The sequence below is a fragment of the Sturnira hondurensis genome, unplaced genomic scaffold (assembly GCF_014824575.4).
Source record: "Sturnira hondurensis isolate 20B ecotype Veracruz unplaced genomic scaffold, ASM1482457v3 Scaffold0001872, whole genome shotgun sequence".
Taxonomy (NCBI): domain Eukaryota; kingdom Metazoa; phylum Chordata; class Mammalia; order Chiroptera; family Phyllostomidae; genus Sturnira; species Sturnira hondurensis.
In genome coordinates, this window is record NW_028074503.1 from 5,984,611 (window position 1) to 6,004,913 (window position 20,303).

The window sequence follows — 20,303 nt, forward strand, 5'->3', positions numbered from 1 at the left end:
TCTGCAGATTCGAAAACATGACTTGGTTCCAACATCTGCATATCTAGAGATTTCACAGAAATCTAGTTACGTGTGTAGGAGCCTTGCTCTCCTGCTGGAGAACCCGTGGAGTTGAGTGGGGGCTGCCCCTTTGAATGGGGTGCTCCTGCTCCTGCTTGTCTCTCTCCTAATTGATGCAACTCACCTGGCCCTTGTAGGCATCTGAATCTGTCACCTCCTACACCCAAGGTGAAGTCTTATTTTCTCATATATCTTTGGGTTGTCAGCTCTTAGCTAGGTGGATCATGATGGATGAAATGGAAAAATGGCCACTTAACTGCCTGCCAAACCAACAGACTGTTCCCGCCAATCAAGTCTGCAGACCCTCGGGTGACTACTCACGCAGCCCACCTCTGACGCTCCAGCAGCTCCTGAATGGAGTCAGATCTCCAGCCTGACATTCAAGAGCAGCCCTGCTCCAGCCGCATTCCACCTTCCTTTTGTAGCATGTTCTGCTCTTCCCCAGCCGCCCCACACCACGGTCTGAGCCTGCCTTCTGCTTCCCCAGCTGAGCCTCAGCCCTCCTTCTGTACCCCTTCTTTTGTGAGAGCCTAGCCATCTTCCGAGTGCCACCTCCCCTGTGGTGCTTTTTTAATGTCCCCGATTACATGTGATCCGGTATTACGTGGTATGTCCATACCTGTGGTTTGCAAATATCAAATGGTACATAGCCCTAGTGCCTCGTATGTCCTTGGCTACATACACCCCCTCCTCTGGCCCATTGTTGTGCGGGTCCCTACCCACCCCCGCACCCCGTGGCAGAAGCCATGTTATGGTCATCACAGTACCATCAGAACTGAGTGCCCAACACATTGTAAATGATGCTCAAAATATCTAAATACAGGAATAAATTTCGATTCTAAGGAGAAAATGCTGTTAATTAATAACCTACCTTCTTCCACATCCCAGTACAACAGGAGAACCTACTTTCTCTCGAATACTGTGTTTGGGGCCCTCCTTATAGAGCTTAACTGCACATTATTTGATGTCTTGGAATTTTAGTTTCTTTAACTGAGAGGCATGGATAATGCAACCTCTGGTATGATCATAAGGATTCGACGAATTAATGCAAGTTGAAGTGCTTGACACAATGCCTGGTGTGGAGGGAACACTAAGTGCATGACCACCATTAGTACTCTGTAGAAACTCACCGAATATTTAGAAACCAGTCTAGAGATACCTTGCCTCACTCTACTTTCTGAAATACTTCACAGAAAAGAGGTCAGGGATTATAGCCTGTGTGCCCTAAAGGACTGTATTTTGCTTTAAAAAAGGGTTCTTTCAAATACCAATGGTGCAGACAATAGTTTTGTTTTTTTTTTAAGTATGCTTTTATAACCACCAAGGTAAATGATTGATTCTGGAAAAGACTACCAATGAATGTTAAAGTCACTGGTGAAAGTGTGTTGAAGGACAGGGTATTTGTACAGCTGACTACTTATTAATTGCAAAGGGAAAAGCTACTTTTACATTGGAGAAATTTGGTAGCTGTTACTTCAACCAAGTGGTCAAGGTTACCACCACCAAAGAAAAACCACAACTGACATGCAATAAGATTTATAATAGCAACCCCCCCCTAAAAATAGAAATAACACATTACTGTCACCATCATGGGCCAAACAGACCCTTATGATGTGATGCAGTGAGGACACAGCATCACCTGTGCAGTGTTCCTGCAAAAAAAACCCCCAATTAACTTGATTTTACCAGTGAGGGACCAAACAGACAAATACGGATTGTGCAACAAACTACAAAACAATTGACCTAGACTCTTTATATAAATTGATGTCATAGTAGACCAAAAACAGGGGGGTGGACCTTTCTAAATTGGAGTCTAAGAAGACATTATTAGTAAATGCCACATGTCACCCTTGGTTGGATCCTCCAGGGAAAATAAGCAGGACTGCAAAGGTCCTTGTCATGACAGCTAGGGAAGTCTGGCTACGGCTGCGCATTGGATAGTAAGGCAGGGGAAACATGTTGTGATTGACCAGCTTTTTCCTGGAGTGCTCTGGTATGTGGGAATCTGTGTGTTTTAAGAGCTAAAAATGTGAAAATTGCATGAGGTACGGTGGCTCCTCTGAGCTGCGTCGGCACACGGGAGCACACAGATGTCATATTATAAGTTGTGCAACTTGCGATTGATGTTATTAACCATCGTCACCCCAGTGCATTTCATTTTCAAAAATCCAGAGAAAAGAGAATGTGCAGTTGGATCGTAGTTGTATAAATGGGCACAGAACTTAGAAAGGAACAAAGTGAATGGTACTAGCTAAGGCATAGAGTTCAATGGAGTGATTGCTAACGGATGACAACCACCAGCAGAGTGTCCCAAGGTGAGGGCTCTTGATTTGGGAAAATTCTGCCTAATGGGAGTGGATTGCTAGTAAAATCACATAGCAATCACCTTCTCCTTTCAGTAGGACGTGGACGACCAAGCAGCCCGTGGGAGCAGCCTTGGCTGTCTCTGTCTGAGCCAGTGCTGTGCTAGTTTCAAATAAAGGGAAATTAAACCACTACACGGAGGCCTGGCTGGCAGTCATTAGAGTAATTGAGTGTTCGGACCATCTCTGTGTGTTTCTGGGGGTGATGGGAGCCATTAACAACTTACTTTTAGTTTCAGAAGCCAGAGATATTTTCATTACTAGTGTCCTCAGGCACAGACTTTTTAATTTAAAAAAAGAAAGTTGAGGTGGAAATAGCCCATCACCACAGGAACATCTCTGTAGCAGAAACACATGGTAGTTTGCCTGTCAATCTTATCATCACGCCAGATTTATTTTGAGTGTCTGGAATGAGGAAGAGGAAGTAGGGCAGAGAGGTGATGGTAGGGCTGACGGAGGAGCTTCCCAAATCACTACTGCCTTGGAAAAGCTGAGGGCTTGATCCCAAAGTGGTACTGTAATTTCCCGTTTCTTCCCTCTCTGGCTAATAAGAAAGGGTTCACTCTGGCACTGAGATTTCCCCTACTTCTTCCAAAGCCATGATGCCCTACTTTTTGCATCTTTTAGACAGGTGTTCCAGCAGGTTCAAGTTGGTTACAAATTCTTTGCCCGTTTCCCCAGCAGGTGGATATTATTTCCCTTTTCGCGGAACCAACAGATGGCTGCCGAAGTGCATGGGATAGGTCCAGGCCTAGCCTTGCAGAAGACTGTGGCTCCTGCTTCCTCCTCCCTGCAACACCTGAGCTCAGGACACTCCTTCTTGGAAGCCAGCTCCCATGCTGGGAGGGCCCCAGGCCACTGGAGAGGCCAACAGCCAGTATCAATTGGCAGCCCTGTGGGGGAGCCATCTTGGGCGTCCCAGCCCAGTCACACCCTGGATGACATCACAGGCAGCAGAAGCAGCCCAATGAAGGCCAGTCCACACAAGAGAACCAGTCACAAGAGAGAAGAAAATGTTGTTTCAAGCTGCTACATTGGTGTGGTTTTCTCTGCAGCAATAGGTAACTGATATTTGTAAAGGATGAGTTCAAATGAAGCAGGATGTGTCTTGCTCCCCAGTGCAGAGTAACAAAGGGCAGGACGAGACAGTGGCTGAGTGAGAACAGAACTGCTTAGCACAGGACAACGCCCTCATCCTTCAGTGGCTTTTGACCTCCAAACTGGCCTTAGTTTTTAGGCCTCTTTTTGATGCTCAACACAGAAAATTTTAAAAAGGAAAATTTCATTTTAATATAGCATCACTCCAACATGTGTTTCACACAGACCTGATTTTTTAAACAGAGTTTATTGTATTTAATACATTATAAAATTTGAAAAACTGTAGGAAAGCAGCAGACTCAAACTGGTGCAACTCTAACAAGTAATAATTCTGGCCCCTTTGCAAAACTGATCAGTTTAAAAACAAAGTAACATTCACATCTGTGAGGCAGACAAAAAGTGTGACTTCTGTACAAACTACATTTAAAATTTCATGTCTAACGTCTTTTGAATGCAATGTGCTCATGAATTTTTCTGAAGTCCTGCCTGGTCCCAGCCTAAAGAGAGACATGAAACCGCCATATGCAAAGATGCTGAGTCAAAGTGTGTGTTTAAAAAAAAAAAAAGGAAAAAAGAAAGACAAAGGAAAAAGAAACAACGGATGGCTGTTGGCAATGGAAACCGCAAGGACGCGTCCTCCCTGCTCATGGCTTGTTTACCGGTCAGAGGCCTCGGGAGGCCCAGGACACTTCACGGCCATCACAGCACCAACTGTAGCTACCATTTTTTTTGCATTTCCTACCTTTTGACATATATATATATTTATATATTTTTTACACCTTGAAGATATCACTATTCCAATTGTTCCCATATGAATACAGGTGTGGTCTCTATCGGATATAAATGTGTCTTTTATTCAATTTTAGGTCCAGGACTTGGTTTGCTGTCCCAACTGCACATAAATGTCCCTTTTTGTGGTTTGCGTTACTGGGTGAGTACTTTTTTCCTTTTTGCATAAGAAATATGTCCATTTAGTCCAGTGGCTCTTGCTTTATCCGGATGACAGAGGGACCTCGGGGCGTCCGCCTCAGTTCCCGCCGCAGGACGTATTCGCTGAACTGAGACGAGTCTACCCCTCCCCCACAGGAGCCCACGATTTCAAATCCTCTTTGCTGCAACCTCTCGAGGACCTGTGAGGGGCCAAGACAAGCATCCAGTTAGGGGTGAGACATGTCCTTTGGCCACAGAAACAGCTCAAAGAACTGTCCTAAAGCTTAAAATCATATACAGCTCTGACCAAGCTTCTCCAACCCCTAAGTCTCATGAAGTTTCTGCTTTCAAATGAAGACTGGATAAAAGGGCAGGAAGAGAGGGAGCAAACATTTGTAGCATCTAATATGTGACTTTACATGCTAGTTTTCCATGTGCCAAGTTCATTCAATCATTACAACCTCCTGGAATAATGGGTGGTGTTAGCCCATTTCACAGATGAGAAAACTGAGGCTCAGAGTAAGTGATGGAGTTGGGTTTCCAACTCAGGTCCGCTTGGCCTCAACTCCTATGTTTTTTGCAATGTGTAACTACTTTCTCTGGAGGAAAAATGACTCACATTTCAAAGCTCATTTCCCACTACAATATATTCTATAAAGTGAAGGAAAGTCAGTGATATTCTTTGAATTTACTCAGCCAGTGATTCACTCAACTCATTCACTCTTAACACTGTCATTGTTTGAATTTCCCGATACTGAGTTAATATATTTCACCTTGGAAGACCGATGTCATTGTGAAAGCAGAACCAACTGAAGACAGCTGAGGTTTACCTACAGGTTTTCAAGTCTGTGGCATCTGAACTAGGTTTATTGCCTTGTGAGCATGCAGGGAGGCGGGAGTAAATGTGATGGTGACATATTAGAACACGTATCCAAAATAAATTCTGTATGTCTCAATACACATAGCTGCCTAATCTATTCTTTAATGAATCAAATACCTAATGCCTAAAAAATCCCTGAATTTGTCACTACATGTCTGACACTCTTAAATGCCAGAAACAGTTCCTACAACTCTTAGGCAAAGATACAGAAAACTGAACTAGAGCATTCTGTTTCTTTAGGAATCCGACAAATGATTAGACTTGCAAATTGTTCCTTGCCAGGATTCTGGATATAATTAAATTGCTTCTATGCCACTCTCAAGGCAAGATGGCTTAATCATTACTTGAAAAAATATTATCTGACTCAATTTTTTGAGTGAAGGAAAATGTTAATAAATAACTTTCAAAATGTACTCAATGTAAAGTGAATCCTTACTGTTTTTTAAACTTATTATTCTTTTTTGGTCACCTAGCTTTATATGGACTATGATCTGCTATCTTGCAAAGCAGCTAACTAGACACGATTAGAAAACAAGAGTAAGCTTTCTGAAAATTAAAACTTCAACTGCTGGCAAGTTAGAAAAAAGTCTTCATGAGAGAAAAAAATGAACCCTCTACCCTGCATGTCTCCTTTCCTGGAGATACATTCATGACGTGTGCGCACCAGTCGACAAAGGACCGGACGGAGCAGACACGCCCAACTGCACAGTCGAGATGGGCTTTGGTGAGTATGAAGGTGAAGACTGGCTCGCTCTAAGGAGACGTTCCCTCCCCAGCAGAGGCAGGAATGCGTCATCTGTCAGCAAGAAAAACCCCAGTCTGCTGGGCCAAACCACCTCAAAAAGGATTTTTTGCCATGATGAGGAGAGGAATTACAAAGGTAGAGGAAGCTTTGAGCAATAAAGAGCTGAACTCTGGTATCTTTTGTCTGTCAATGCTGTTACAGTTGCTAAATTGCTAAAGGAAGTCCCAAAGCTTCCTCCTCAGGGGGTTCAATATGCATAACACGATAATTTTTTCATATGGCCCAATGTTACCTTGCACGTGATCAAAGTTTATTCCAACAGAATGCAAATACCTTATGCTTTTTGGACATTACTTTTTAAACTTAAAAGTTCCTCAAAGTTAGCAATGATCCCATGGGGTCTCAGGACTCAAGTGCCTTGTCTCAAAGCCTCTGAAGGCCTAGAGAACAGTCCCTAGTTCTTGGTCAGTGGCACAGGAAGCTAGAGTGGGTCATGATAAAGTTCTATGATGACATGAATGCAGGTGAAAATCCCCACATGTGCTCAGACTTGAATGATGGGGAAACTTCTCAGGCACATGATTTTAGGGCAGTTATTCAATGGATCGAGGGGTCGACTAGAGGTTTTGTGTGGGAGAGATGGAGCCCTAGCAAAGCGATGAACTGCTACCTTGGCTCTGGCCCTCCCTCTGGAGAGGAGAGAAGAGTGCAGAGGGTGTATGGGAGGGGCGGGGCTGTCAGGAAGGCCCTGCTCTGCTCCCCAGGTGTGGGGTGCCCCTCCAGACCTGGGTAACCTAGAAGCCTGTGAGTGTGTGACCTTCTCTGGCATGTCCAGGGCCCAGTCCTGCTAACAGTTCCTGCTGTTCTGCTCTCAAACATCTGCTCATTCATTTACACAATTACAGACAGTTGTGGAACACTCATCAAGAAGCAGAAAGACAGAGTGGGTGCTTCTAGGCCTGGTGTGGACAGGTTGCCAGTTTCATCCCTTGTAGGGGCACATACAGGAATCAGCCAATGAATACACAGATGGGTGGAATAACAAATCAATGTTTCTCTCTTTCTCTCTCTCTCTCCCCTTTTCTCTCTAAAAATCAATGAAAAAGCAAAAATATATATATATTACTTTAAAAAATGACAACAAATTTTAGTCATCTTTGGCTTCTGTCTTAAAACCTGCAGCCATCAACAGAAAACCTCATTAGGTCCTGGCTGGTGTGGGTCAGCAGACTGAGCACCGGCCTGCGAACCAAAGGGTCACTGGTTCGATTCCCAGTCAGGGTACATGCCTGGGTTGCAGGCTGGGTCCCCAGTAGGGGGCGAACACATGAGAGGCAACTACACATTGACGTTTCTCTCTCTCTTTTTCTCCCTCCCTGCCCCTCTCTAAAAATGAATAAATAAAATCTTTTAAAAAAATGCAAGAAAGCCTCATAAGCTCTACATTCAAGAGACTCAGAATTGGGACACTTCTCCCATCCAAGTACTAACCAGACCCAACCCTGCTTAGCACCTGAGCTCAGACGAGGTAGGGAGTGTTCAGGGTAGTATGGTGGTAGGCAAAATAGGGTACCTCTCAGCTCTTGCTTGGCCCATAGTTTTCTAACTGGCCTCCTTCCTTCCTTCCTTGTCTTCCACCTGCTGCTGGAGTATTCATTTTCAAATACGAGTTGCATCATGTCACTCTTTTGCTCAAAATCCTCAAATGGCTTTGCATTTACTCACACCAGCAGATGAAGCCAAACCAAAGAAAAACCACCCCCAAAATCCCAGAGTGCTTTCCATCCTCTACGCGGCAATCCACAATCTGTCTCTGGCCACCCACTGGCCCAGTGTCTTAGCGCTGCCCCCCACCTTTACTCTCTTCGAGTCACACTAGCTTTCCTGATACTCCTCAATATTCCAAACATACTCCTACCTTAGGGTCTTCAGAACTTGCTGGCAACGGCTAGAATGAGCGATCCCAGATATCCTCATCTCACTACCTGACCAAATTTGTGTCGGTTACTATTTGCACCATCCCCTCAACTCCATCCACATAATGTAAGTTCTATGGAAATGGAGCTGTTGCCTCTGTGTTGTCTTTTGTATCTGCAGTGCTCAAACCAGCATCTGGCACGTAGTAGATGTTCAATAAATATCTGTGGAATGATTGAATGAATGCTGTAGAGGGATGAACAGGTTTACCAACCCAACAGGCGTGTCACCATGAGAATTTCTCAGCTCTTTGGAAGACAGGCACTACGGGAAGGCAAGGGTAAGGAAGCAACAGCATTAGGAGTGACGTTCAATGCCACAGTGTACGAAATCACGGTGTACCTGGACTGAGTTGAGGTGACAGTAGCCATTCAGTGGAAACCTAATGACGTGCGTCGAGTCGTGATTCCAGCCTGCGTTGACAGAGTTGCACATCACGTCGCCAATCTCTGGAAACACTTCTTCTATCAAGGATTTGTCACCGCTGAGTGTGATCCTCTCTCCGAGGTCTGGGGCGACACGCACCACTAGGCACTCACAGGGCCTTGAAAAGCGACCGGTTTCTCTGTCCTGCTTCCATCTTTCCATCTCCAACAACATGGGCTGAAGCTGGAAATATTTCGCCTCTTCATATAACAAAGTGTAGTCCTGAAAAAAACCCACAAACACTTCATAGTGCAAAATACAAAGTACCAAAATGTCCACCTATGAGATGTGAATTTTTCACCTGTTATTTCAATAATTAAACCTAGGTGTAAATTTTTCACTTATAACACATTTGTACGGAATCAACTTGCATTTACTCACTTATTCGATTCATTCGTTGGGTGATTAAAAAGGAGTGAAGAGTAGAAAGGACCAGGTGGGCCCCATCTAAGTGCTTCACGCGAATCAAGTCCTATAAGCCCCCCTAACCACCCAATGACTTGGGAATCATTAGTATTCTCATTTGGCAAATGAGAAAACTGGGATTGGAAATATTCACTCAAGACTCTTCTCTTTTTGTAGAGAAATGCCTTTGAGGATTTAAAGTCTGACTGTGTGGGTGGGAATACAGGTGACATCCTCTCGGGTGAAACCCCCACACCAGCTGAGTGAAGGAGACAGCCGTGCACGTTCACCGGAAGCCTGTGCTCCCGGCTGCCTTCAGGGGCAACACCAGAACTTTTTGCAGAGGAGCAGGGGGCAGCGGGATTGTAGAAGCGGAGCCGATAAGTGGGGGGTGGGCGCCTAGAGGCCATGCTGCTTTCACCTAGATTCAGGTGCTGATCGGTGAGGTGTGAGGGGGCGGGGTGGATGGAGATCTCAGGGCTGGTGCGCCGCCCTTGGCCACTGATCCCTGCTGCAGTGGGAAAGTGGGAGAGGCAAACACACACTGGGCCTTGACCCCTGCGGGATAGAGGTGCAGAAAAGGAAACAAGTCCATTTCTCAAAGCACCATCACCCTGTCTCTAGGCATGGCTTCCTTTTCTCTTGCCTTTAAAAATCTATTTCAGTTAAAACAGAAACCTAGCAAACAGGTATCAAAACACAGGCACAAGCCACAGAAGGGGAGAACAAAGCAGGGGGAGAGGGAGGCAGCAACTTAGGAACAATGTTATCAGGCAGGTCAATATTATGTCTAAACGTAGCTATGGCCACAATCATCTCTGGGTGTGAGGTAAGTGGATGCTTGTCTGGACACGTCGACTGAGAACATTGTAATCAACTGACAGGCATTCCTGCCTTGTCCTGGGGCGGGAGGGGCAGGCGTGCCTGGTGCCTGCAGGAGGGCGGATGCCGGATGCCGGGCCTGAGTGCCGGCGGAGGCCTCTGCCTTCCGCATGGGTGGAGCTCGGGGGCAGGATGACCACAGGAGAGGTGGTTCCATCGGGCATTTTGCTCTTTCTCTTGTACATCAAGCAGCAGCATTATGGAGACGACCAGAAAAAAAAATGGTGTGGAGGGACGAGAAAGCACCAGTGGGCCTCTAGCTGGCTCATCCACTTTCTAGCAGGAGAAACTTGGACCAGGCGGAAGATGCTCCCATTGACACTCACAGGCGGAATGGGCTGCTGCTTTGTCTTTCCCTGCAACTCCATTACATTCCGCGCCTGCCTTCCCTACAGGAGAGCAGCCCATCGCTCTGCTCATCTTCATTTCACGGACTGCTCCCTGCTTAGCCTCCTGACCCCCAGGAGACACTGTTTGACTTGAGGACTTGAGAACGAAGCTGAGGTGTGGCCACTGTTAAGACGGAGTAGAACTGCGAGCCAGAGTGGGGAGACGGCAGGTTCCTCCTGGTTGACTTAAGCACCCACCCCCTTGCTATTTTGCTGTCTTTGAAGTACAGCTGTGAGATGCTGACCTCAGTATTTTACTTATTAATCAAGACGATGCCTCTCGAGGAGATTTAAAAACAACATTGAGAATTTCACAGGTAACAGAAGTGAGAACCCCTACTACCGCCTTTTATTTTCCTGTGAGACTTAATTACAAATCTTAGCACCAGACCTGGACTCCAGGGAAAATGTGCCTTGTCTTTCTAGAGTCATCAAGCCATAAAGATACTTAGCTCAGTTTTCTGGGCCAGTCCTGGCCCTGCGGAGGGGCCCTTTCTAACATCTCTGGGTGGTGACCACGTAGCCTCTGACTGAATACTTCCAGTGATGGGAAGCTCACTACCTAACAAAGTGCTGCACTTACTCTGCAGCTCTGATTGGTGTAAATGTTTCCATTAAAATGATCTGACTTTCCCTGTAACTCCAACTTCTGTGTTCTAATTCTTTCCTCTGGGGCTTCAGTGATCTTAATCTTTCTCTGACATGTTAACCCTCGAAACATTTGAAGAAAACTGTTATGTCTTAACATTATTCAGGGTGGAAATACATGATCTTTTCAGCTCCTTTTAATTTTTTATGACATAAAAATTCTTCAACACTTGGTATGTATTTGACATTGTCAACATGCTTTCTAAAACTCAGACCGGAACTGATGTGCTCACATTTTAGATGTGATCTAACGTGTACATTGTACAATCATTGCTGGCTGGACACTCCACCAGCAAAGGGCAGCCCGTATTAGTGCACTACAGCTGCTGTAACAATGACCACAGATGTACTGGCTTAAAACAACACACATTTATTATCTTATAGTTCTAGAAGCCAGAAGTTGAGAATGGGTCATTAAGGCTGTGTTTCTCTTGCAAGTTCTGGGAAGAATCCATTTCCTTGACTTTCCCAGCTTCCAGGAGCTTCCTGCTCTCCTTGGCTTGTGGCCCTGCACCAGTCCCACCTCTGTGTCTGTTGTCACGTCTCTTCTCTTGCTCTGACCCTCCTGCCTCCTTCGGAACGTTGGGTTGGCCTGAATCCCTATCTCAATCTCCTTCATTTTATCATATCTGCAAACTCCCTCTTGCCATGTAAGGTACATATTCATGCTCCTATGAAAGAGGACATGGACATCTTTGGAGGCCAGGATTCTGCCTACCGCTCAGTTTTCCGCACTAGCTTTCTTGGCAGTCCCATCACTCTCTGCATTTCGCTGACAGTAAAATCCCTACACCTTTTCCACAAGAGCTGGTATTGGGCTAAGTCTTCCTCATTCAACATTTGTAAGAAAATTTAAACCTCCATTACTTACCCCTCTATTTTTTAAAAAGTGATTTTTCACTTACAGTATACATACAATATTATCTCTCTTTAAACTGTACCCCACAGGTTCTGAATTTGTTCCAATGCATTGAGAAAAATGTGGACTCTCTCACGCTATGTTCTAGGTCTCCCTTTCCGTTTCGTGTCATTTCAAACTGGGCGTTCTGTTTCTACATGTGAATCATTTCTTAAAGTCTTCAGAGAACAGGGCTACATACAGGACTTTGTTCAGGCTGATGCTCAGGTAGTAAATCAAGACTCTGGATTTTGGCTGTTCAAGCAGTTACAAAACCTGTAATTCTAAGATCATCCAGCCCATAATTGTGGCCTTTGCTAGATGTCTTGTTGAAATACCATGCGTTTGGGTGGGACTCCCAGGGAAAGACTAGAGGTGTAGGAAGGCCCAAGTCTCCATATTGCCCAGAGGTTCTCCTTAATTATCTAGGTCTCCAGTCTCCTATCTGCAAAGTACATTAAAAGTACATCTAGCCCTGATACTCTGTGAGTCTGTGTCCATGGCAATGCCCTCATCTACCAGTTTTTCTAGCATAAACCAAAGGCAATGTTAACAGGACTTGGGGGCTACAAATCCCCCTGTCCTGACTCTGAATCTTCACCATCACCTTTTCCCTCTGGGTTCACAAGCCACATGTGTAATAATCCACTCTGATGTCTGGCCATGGACTGACAAGCGTGCCTCCCTACGTAAGGCTGTTCACATTCATCATGACCTGCTTTGGGGAAATTACAGAAGCACTGGCCCTTACTAGACTTGGTCCTGCTCAGTGACCTCTCAAGAATCCTGCTAGTGGTCATTCAAGTGAAGGTTTTAAAGGGCTCCCCCAAGGCCACCCTACACTTGGGACACAATCTCATGGGCCTTCCCTGGACCCACTTCAAGCCATCAGGGGTTGGCTCCTTGACTTTCTTGACTGCCTGGGCTCCATTTCTTCCTTTATCATGCTGTTCTATTAGGTCTGTGCTGGGGGAAGCAGACGCTGGGGAGCATGGGCTTCGCTCGGCCATCAGCTTCCATGCTGACTTGCCTCCAAGTGTCAGCCGGCCTGAGAACTTAAAAAGGTCCCTGTTGTTGCCGTTACCATTTTCTGCATGGCTAAGTGCACGCTGGCCATTCGTTTTCTTTGGCAGGCTCCTTTGTATTTGTCTTCCTCACCTTCCTAATGCGTGCTTCCAGCCTGGCTTCTCAGAGAATTCCCTGAAGGACAGACTCGGCCCCCAAGGCTGCTTTCTTTAGAAACCTCGTCCTCCTTTCCCTCCTCAATCAGGATCATTTCACTTTATTGTCTAAATCCCCTATTTTTAAGAGTTTATCATGTTTCCTTTCAGATTTGCTGGCCTTGTGCTCATTTCCTTCTGGTCTCTGCATCTTTTGACATCGTCTTTCCTTAAGGCTCAGTTCTCATCTGACAATGCCCGCCATTCCTTTCTTTGACTTTTACAAACTCTAGCCGACTTGGTCTCTTATGCTAAAGGTACAAGGAGGGAATGAGCAGGAGTTTATGGGGCAGGAGGAGGTTTGGCCCCCATTCGTCTTTGAGGGAAATGAATCCAAAGCATCCACATTTGCTTGTAGCAAAGCAAGTCAAGAATGTTCTGGATGCCATCACTTTTCTCTGTTTCCATGCAAATGTGATATTCTCCAATGAAGAAAGCCACCACCCATATTTTTGCTTAGCCTCATATCCAGCTACAGGAAAACAGGCTATTCATGCATCTATTATCATGTTTAAATAGTTTTAAAATCCTAGAAGACATATTTTTAAAATAATTATCTTTTAGAGATTTACCATGATTTTTCAAGGAAGAAAGATCAAGATCTCACTTTACAGATGAATAAATGGAGCTTCCCTAAGACCCTGGAGATAGATATATGGAACAAGAAAGTAAATACAGGTGGACTCCAAAATTCAAATGGGCCATGTTTCAAAAGCTTATCTCTTGATTAAATATTTGGAATACAGACAACATTTTCCCTGGAAAGAGAAAAAAGATATATTTACACATGCAATGTATTGTTTCCCTATTGCTGTTGTAAGAAATTACCCCAAATTCGGTAGCTTAAAACAACACACGTCTTCTCTTCTTGTTTGGGGGTTAGACATCAGAAACAGGCCTCACAGAGTGGTCCAGCCTCCAGCTGGAGGCTCCAGGGGCTGCCCACATTTGGGTTCGTGGCCAGCAATCACACCCCTTCCTCCATCACATCTCCTTGTTTACCTCTGCCCCTCCGGCCTCTCGCTTTCACTTTTGAGGACCCTGGTGATTTCTTTGGGCCCATCGGGATGATCCAGGATAAGCTCCCATCTCCAGACCCTTAACTTAATCACACCAGCAAGGTCCCTTTTGCAAGGTAACATATTCACAGGTTCTGGGATTAGAAGAAGGACACCTTTGGGGGCCATAATTCAGCTTACCACACACCATTTCTAGTTCTACAACACAGTTCAAAGGCTTACTGAACGCCTAATGTACTTGAGGTTTTACACAGTAGTTGACAGGCTCTTACACTCAAAAGGCAGCTCAACCACTCACTTTAAGATCTGTTCACCGGCCAGATGCCATGCCGGGCACTACAGGTACAAAAAGGGTTGAACCTATCCAAGTCTTCCCAGCAGCTCCAGCAGCTCCTCTCCTACCACTGCTTGGGGCGGTGGGGTCCCGCTCCTGGGCCCCGGGCAGAGCTTGCTTCCCCCGAAGGCAGGGCACACACAGGGTCTGTCAAAAGTCACGCCTGCTGGAATGTGGTTGGCAGGGTGATAATGTGGGTGTAATAATTTATAGTTTTACTTTGAACACTTCACCTAAAATGTCATATGGTGTGCTGGAGTGTGGTAATGTTATGTTGCAGAATTACATGCTTATGATTTTATAATTAAAAGAGGGGGGTGTTATTTGTGTCAGACTTTGCATGCATTAGGGCACCTGCAAAGCAGAGACACCAACAAAATGAGGGGAAATGAAAAGACTTTATATTTTACATTTCAAAAATAGCACTTGAGCAGCAGTCATCTTAAGAAAAAAAGCATGTCTCTGCCGGACTCACTTTCCTTTAGAGACTTTGAGCGGGAGGCAAGCTGCCAGTTTTTCAGTGTCCGCCTGCCCGGTGGCGCCCACTTCCAGCCTCTCCTGGCTACTCTTGCTTTTCTGGGGCAAGGACACCCAGTCTGAGATATATCCTGACGGCTATTAAGGGAAACAGAACCAGTAGCAAAGTGCCCTTTCTCTGTCTGGCCACTGTATGCAGCCCCAACCTCTGAATCTCGTAGAGAGAGGCTAAAAGTATACTCAGGTGACAACGAGGGGGTGCTGCTGGCAGAGCCGAAGACAGATGCCTCTGTACCTTGAAGCCCCACTCTGACTTGGCAAGTCACCCGGACACCGTGGTGCGGGACTTAGGCCAGATGGGTTGGGCATGGTGAGGGCAGGGGCTGGGGAGGGATGGCGTTGGCTGCTGCAGCTAGTGATGGAGAGAAGGGGCCTGGGCAGGAGGACTAGGAAATACAGCCTACACACCGGGGACGCAATTCGAGGTTGTGGCAGCAGAGACCGTGGGCTGCAGCGGACGTCCTCAGTGGGCTCGCTCTCAGGTGCCCGAGAAGAAGGAACTTCTGCAGGTCTACCCAGCTCCCCACTCTGCCTTCCCTGAGGAAGTTCAGCCCTCAGGAGCAGGAAGCTAGAAGCCAAGCCACAGCTGACTGACCACAATGTAAGCACCAGAGCCAACTGGAGCCAATCAGATGGTCTCTCTGTAGAGATGAGGAAGGAGAAAGAGGCCCTGGGCACGGCTGGCGCAGAGCCATGTGCAGGGCAGTGCTTGCTGTAGGAGCCCACACACTCCCATGAGCGAGGTCCTCAGAGCTGCTGCCCTGATGTTTCCACGCTAGAGAACGTTCCCACCAGTTCTGTGAGACAAACTTGTGTCCTTCCCATAAATACTGCCTTCCTCTTTTCCTTCAGGCACATTACTGGTCTTCAGCTGGAAGTTATTTTGACCCTAGAGGACACTGTAGCAGTGGCTGGAGACATTCTTGATTGTCAGAGCTGGGAAGAGGGGTGCTGTGGCATCTGGTGGGTAGAGGCCAGGGATTCTGCTCCATAGCTTCCACTGCTCAGCGCAGCCACATAGAATTTTAAGTTCTGCCACTAAGAGTTATTTGGCTCAGCTCTGGCTATTGTGGCTCAGTGGATTCCAGCCTGCGAACCAAAGGGTCGCTGGTTTGATTCCCTGTCAGGGCACACGCCTGGGTTGTGGAATAGGTCCCCAGTAGGGGGTGCGTGAATGGAAACCACACATTGATGTTTCACATTCTTCCTCCCTTCCCCTATCTCTAAAAATAAATAAATGAAATCTTTTAAAAATTATTTGGCCCAAAATGTTGACAGTGTGAGAAACCAAGTTTGACAGAGATCATTTTTGTTGCAACCTAAGGAACACATAAATCACCCTGATCGAAGGGTCAGTCCTATCATCATTATTGATGGTTCAACCATATGCATTTGCCGCTGTGATGTAATATGAGGCCCAGTATCCTAGAGGTATGTTCCTAAAATGTTTAACTTAACCCACCAAGTCTTTGGATATAACTTGGAGTTCACAGGAAACTAGAGGATGGAGTGATGCGCTAACTACATCTGACAAGGCAATCGTACGAATCCAGATGGTGGGACGTTCTGTAGGGCAACTGGCGTGGTCTCTTCAGCGAGCTGGCATCGTATGAAGAGAGACCATGGCAGATAATAAAAGGAAGGGGTGCCACTGGATTCAAATGTGGTCTTGGTTCAGATATCAACCTGGAAAAAACACCGACCAATAAAGGGCATTTGGGGGTGAACAACAGAAATCTGAATATGGGTACAATATTATAGGACATAAAATTTTATCAAAATAAAGTAGAGATTATTGTCTGAAATAAGTATAGAAAATTCAGACTGACAAACTCTGAGTGGCGGGACTATTCTGTTTAAACTTTTTTATTTTGCTTGCCTATTTTCAATTTTTTTGCAATGTACATATATGAGGGAGGACCCAAAAAACCCCAAAATTATCTTCTGGAGGGCGGGCCTCTTCTAGTACTGGTTTCCCCAACTAGGTGAGTGTTCTAGGAACCCATCTGTATCAGTGTACCTGCTGGTATTCTTGTAAGAGGCTGCATTTGGCTTCAGTGAATTTCTTTTGAGGACTCAATGTGTTTGCCCACATCACCATGGGTGATTTATGAGCATCTGCCCACATGGTGCTGAGTGTTCAGCAGTTTTTGACCAAAAACCGGCATGACTCCCGTGCCCCACCCAACCTATTCCCGATCTCACCCCAAGCTACTTTTTTGTTGGTTTCCCCAGATGAAAAAAGTTCTCAAAGGGAAACGGTTTGCTGATGTGGAAGAGGTGAAACACAAAACAGCAGAAGCACTCAAAGGCATCAAAACCGACAAGTTCAAAAACTGCTTTGAGCAGTGGAAAAACCATCTCAATGGTTGTACTGAATCAAATGGAGACTGCTTTGAAGGTGACTGAAGTTTACACATGAAAGAATAAATACACAATTTTTAAAAATAAATTCTGGGTTGTTTGGGTCCCTCCCCCTTGTACTTCTATAATATTAAGACTTTATTTAAAATTACTAATAGACTTCTGAACTTAAGCCACTCAGAGATAAGTAAGTTGGGGGCTGCCTGCCAGAAAATTGTTCTCTATCTAAGGAGGGTGGACATTCACCCAGAGACCACAAAAGATGCTGTTAACCTGGGAGTCACTGACCAAAGATGTTCAGAATTAAAGGCTAGAGAGAGAATGATGTAGTTCCCCATAAAAAAGGGAACCAGAGCTCTGGACTCCTGGTACAATGAGAATCGTAACTGTGTGTGTGTGTGCATGCGTGTAAGCGAAAATAAAGCAACGATGAACCGATCGGCACAACTGGGAGGAAGGGGAATTAAGGGAAGATGGAGACACAGTCATATCCATAATAAAACACTGCAGAGAATTTCTATAATAGCTAATCGAGGGAACAGATTCCAACAGCTTTCAGAGGGCTCGGGGCACAAGCAGCTGCCACTCAAATGGTGTTCTGAAATATGAAATGATCTAAATTGTTAAATGGGTATCTAGCTCAGTCAGCACATTTGCAGAATGAGATTCTGAGGCTTAGGACGCTGTGATTTCGAGATGTCATGCATTTGCTCAGCCCAACATTAAATAGCTGGACTGGGCAGCAGGAATCCAAGAACGCTCTCCCTAGCAAATCCAGAGAGTAAAAGTCTCTCCACCTGCCAAATGCGACCCATGTCCCTTTCCCAAGGTCAGGAAACAAACTCCGATGAGGAAGAAAGAACCTATTACATCGTCAGGGACAGGCAGACTTCAGAGCTCATCTGTGGGCCGGTATTTGTGATTCCTACATACTGACTGGTGCTGTGGGTGCAATTCCACCATCAGCCACAAGGGCTAAAAGGCCGCCTCAGCTTACTGCTCCACCAGGTTCCAGAATGCCCAGTAATTTATAGCCTGTCACCCAGAGTTTCCGTGGGAAACATCTCAGGGCTCTGAGATACGTGCGTTTCATCTGACATGCTTTTTATCTTCTGTCTGCCTGACGTTCTTTCCTTGCCCTTTATTTGTCACTCAGGCTCATCATATTCATTATCATTACTAAGTCGCCTTGTACCTAGTCGGCTTATTTGCCAGGACCCACCCTGATTCTCTGTGGTCATAAACACTGTATTTGTAACTATTTATCTCTGTTGTTTAGGGAAGAGTATCAGGCAGGCAGAACAGTCTGTTCTGAAGAGGGCAAGAATACGGTGTGTTCTTGAGACGTTCTGTAGGGCACTGTCTGTAGGGTAAGGGGCAGGTGAGGGGGGCAGGGGCTGGAGTCTTCTGGGTCTCATGGGCTCTGACAGGAGTATGCTGCTTTGTTCCATAAATAAGGTAAAGCCCTTGCAGAGTTTTAAGTAGAGCGAGCTATGATGCACTATCTTTTTAAAATGCATTCCTTGGTGAGGGAGAGGGTGGGAGGTAGAGGAGGGGTGGGGAAGAAGGATGTGGCTAGCAGAGCACCAGGAGGGGTCCTGGCCACGATGGAAATGCCGTGGACCTCAACTCTGTCACTGTCACTGCCCCCGCTGTGATGAACTATAATTTTGTGGGAAACTGGGTAACATCAGATCTCTATTAATTTTCATTTTAAAAAAAGATATTACTTCTTTTTAGAGAGAGAAAAGAGGAGGGAGAAAGAGAGGGAGAGAAACATTGATGTGAGAAACACTGATGGTTGCCTCTCACACGCCCCTAACCAGAGACCTGACCTGCAACCCAGACACGTGCCCTGACCGGGAATTGAACTGGTGAACCTTCCGTTTGACCCTTCAGTTCACAGGACAATGACCAACCCACTGAGCCACACCAGTGAGGGTTCTCTCTACTATTTCTTGCAACCGCATGAGAATCTACAAAGACCTCAAAATAAGCTTAATTAAAAAAAATGTCTCCTGGTCTCAACTTGGAGAGTGTATGAGAGGGGGTAAGGGTGGGAGAAGGTAGACCAATTATGAAGCGACTCCAAGCCATCCACGAGCTGCTGGGCCCTGGACTAGGGAGGCAGGTGAGAGGAGTGGATTAATTCCAGCTGCATCTGGAAAGTGCTGTGGAGAGACTCACTGAGGGGCCTTACATGGGAGGTGAAGAAGAGGAAAAAGCACAGAATGGCTCCCAGGTTCCTGCCTGCAGCAGGCAGGTGGACTCTGGCCTCTTTCACTGAGACAGGACACGAAGGAAGAGGAGCAGGGTTCATGGCCGTGGCAGCGGTGGAGGGGAGGCCAGCTCCTGTTTTGGCAGCTTAAGTTTAAGGAGCCAATGAACTACCCAGATGGAGATTCTGAATGAGCATTTGAAAACACAGTCACCTTAAAACACAACTAAAAGTGAAATCCTGCCCACCCCGCCCCTCCCATCATCCCCTTTCCCAACTCCAAGGCCTTCCTTTTAGGAAAACTTGGGTTGGTAAGAAAACATCAGCCACCTCCCTTGCCCCCATATCACCTTCAACCCTTTTCTCTCCACTCACTTAATTGCTCTCCCACAAAGGACAAAGTCCAGACCTGACTGGTGAGCGCCTGACATGGGTCACGCCAGGTTTGATTAGTGGGGCCTGAGCCCCTGCCCACGATCAGCAGACCCTGTCCAGACAGAAGGCCCCTTGTGTCTCCAGGTGAGGCCAGTGCCTACTTGCTAGAAACAGTCCTACTTTCTTCCTAGCCCCCTGTTCCACCTGCAGCTGGCGTGTGAAGCGGCCTGCTGTCCTCGACTCTGCAACTGGTGGACTCAGCAGCCTCAGGGCCTGTCGGCTAAATGCACTGGCTCTCTCGGCAGTGCAGCTCGAGCAGGTGTGTCCCCGGGTGTCAGACTGAGGACTGGAGGTAGAGGACTTCACTTTGGCCTTTGCATAAGATGCTTGCCGGATGAATGAAGTGGCATCAGGGGAAGAAAGAGGTCTGAATGTTGGCATGGAAAGAAACAGTATACAGTCCAGGGGTCCACAACCCCTGGGGGACAGTTAGGAACTGGCCATAAAGCAGGAGGGAGGCGGCGGTCCATTAGGA

At 46.2% G+C, this 20,303-nt stretch overlaps 1 protein-coding gene across 4 annotated transcripts in view; it reads right to left on the reverse strand.

Annotated features, from left to right (window-relative positions):
* Nucleotides 1-3,749: 3,749 nt before the first annotated feature.
* The window catches only part of KCTD1 (potassium channel tetramerization domain containing 1), a 186,369-nt gene continuing 169,815 nt past the window's right edge, over nt 3,750-20,303 (reverse strand). For all 4 annotated transcript variants that reach the window (XM_037032261.1, XM_037032275.1, XM_037032269.1 and 1 more), the window contains exons 4-5: nt 8,396-8,701; nt 3,750-4,651 (exon numbers count right to left, since the gene is read on the reverse strand). In XM_037032261.1, coding sequence (XP_036888156.1) covers nt 4,493-4,651; nt 8,396-8,701 — 465 coding nt within the window. In that variant the 3' untranslated portion in view covers nt 3,750-4,492. The remainder of the gene's footprint in view (nt 4,652-8,395; nt 8,702-20,303) is intronic.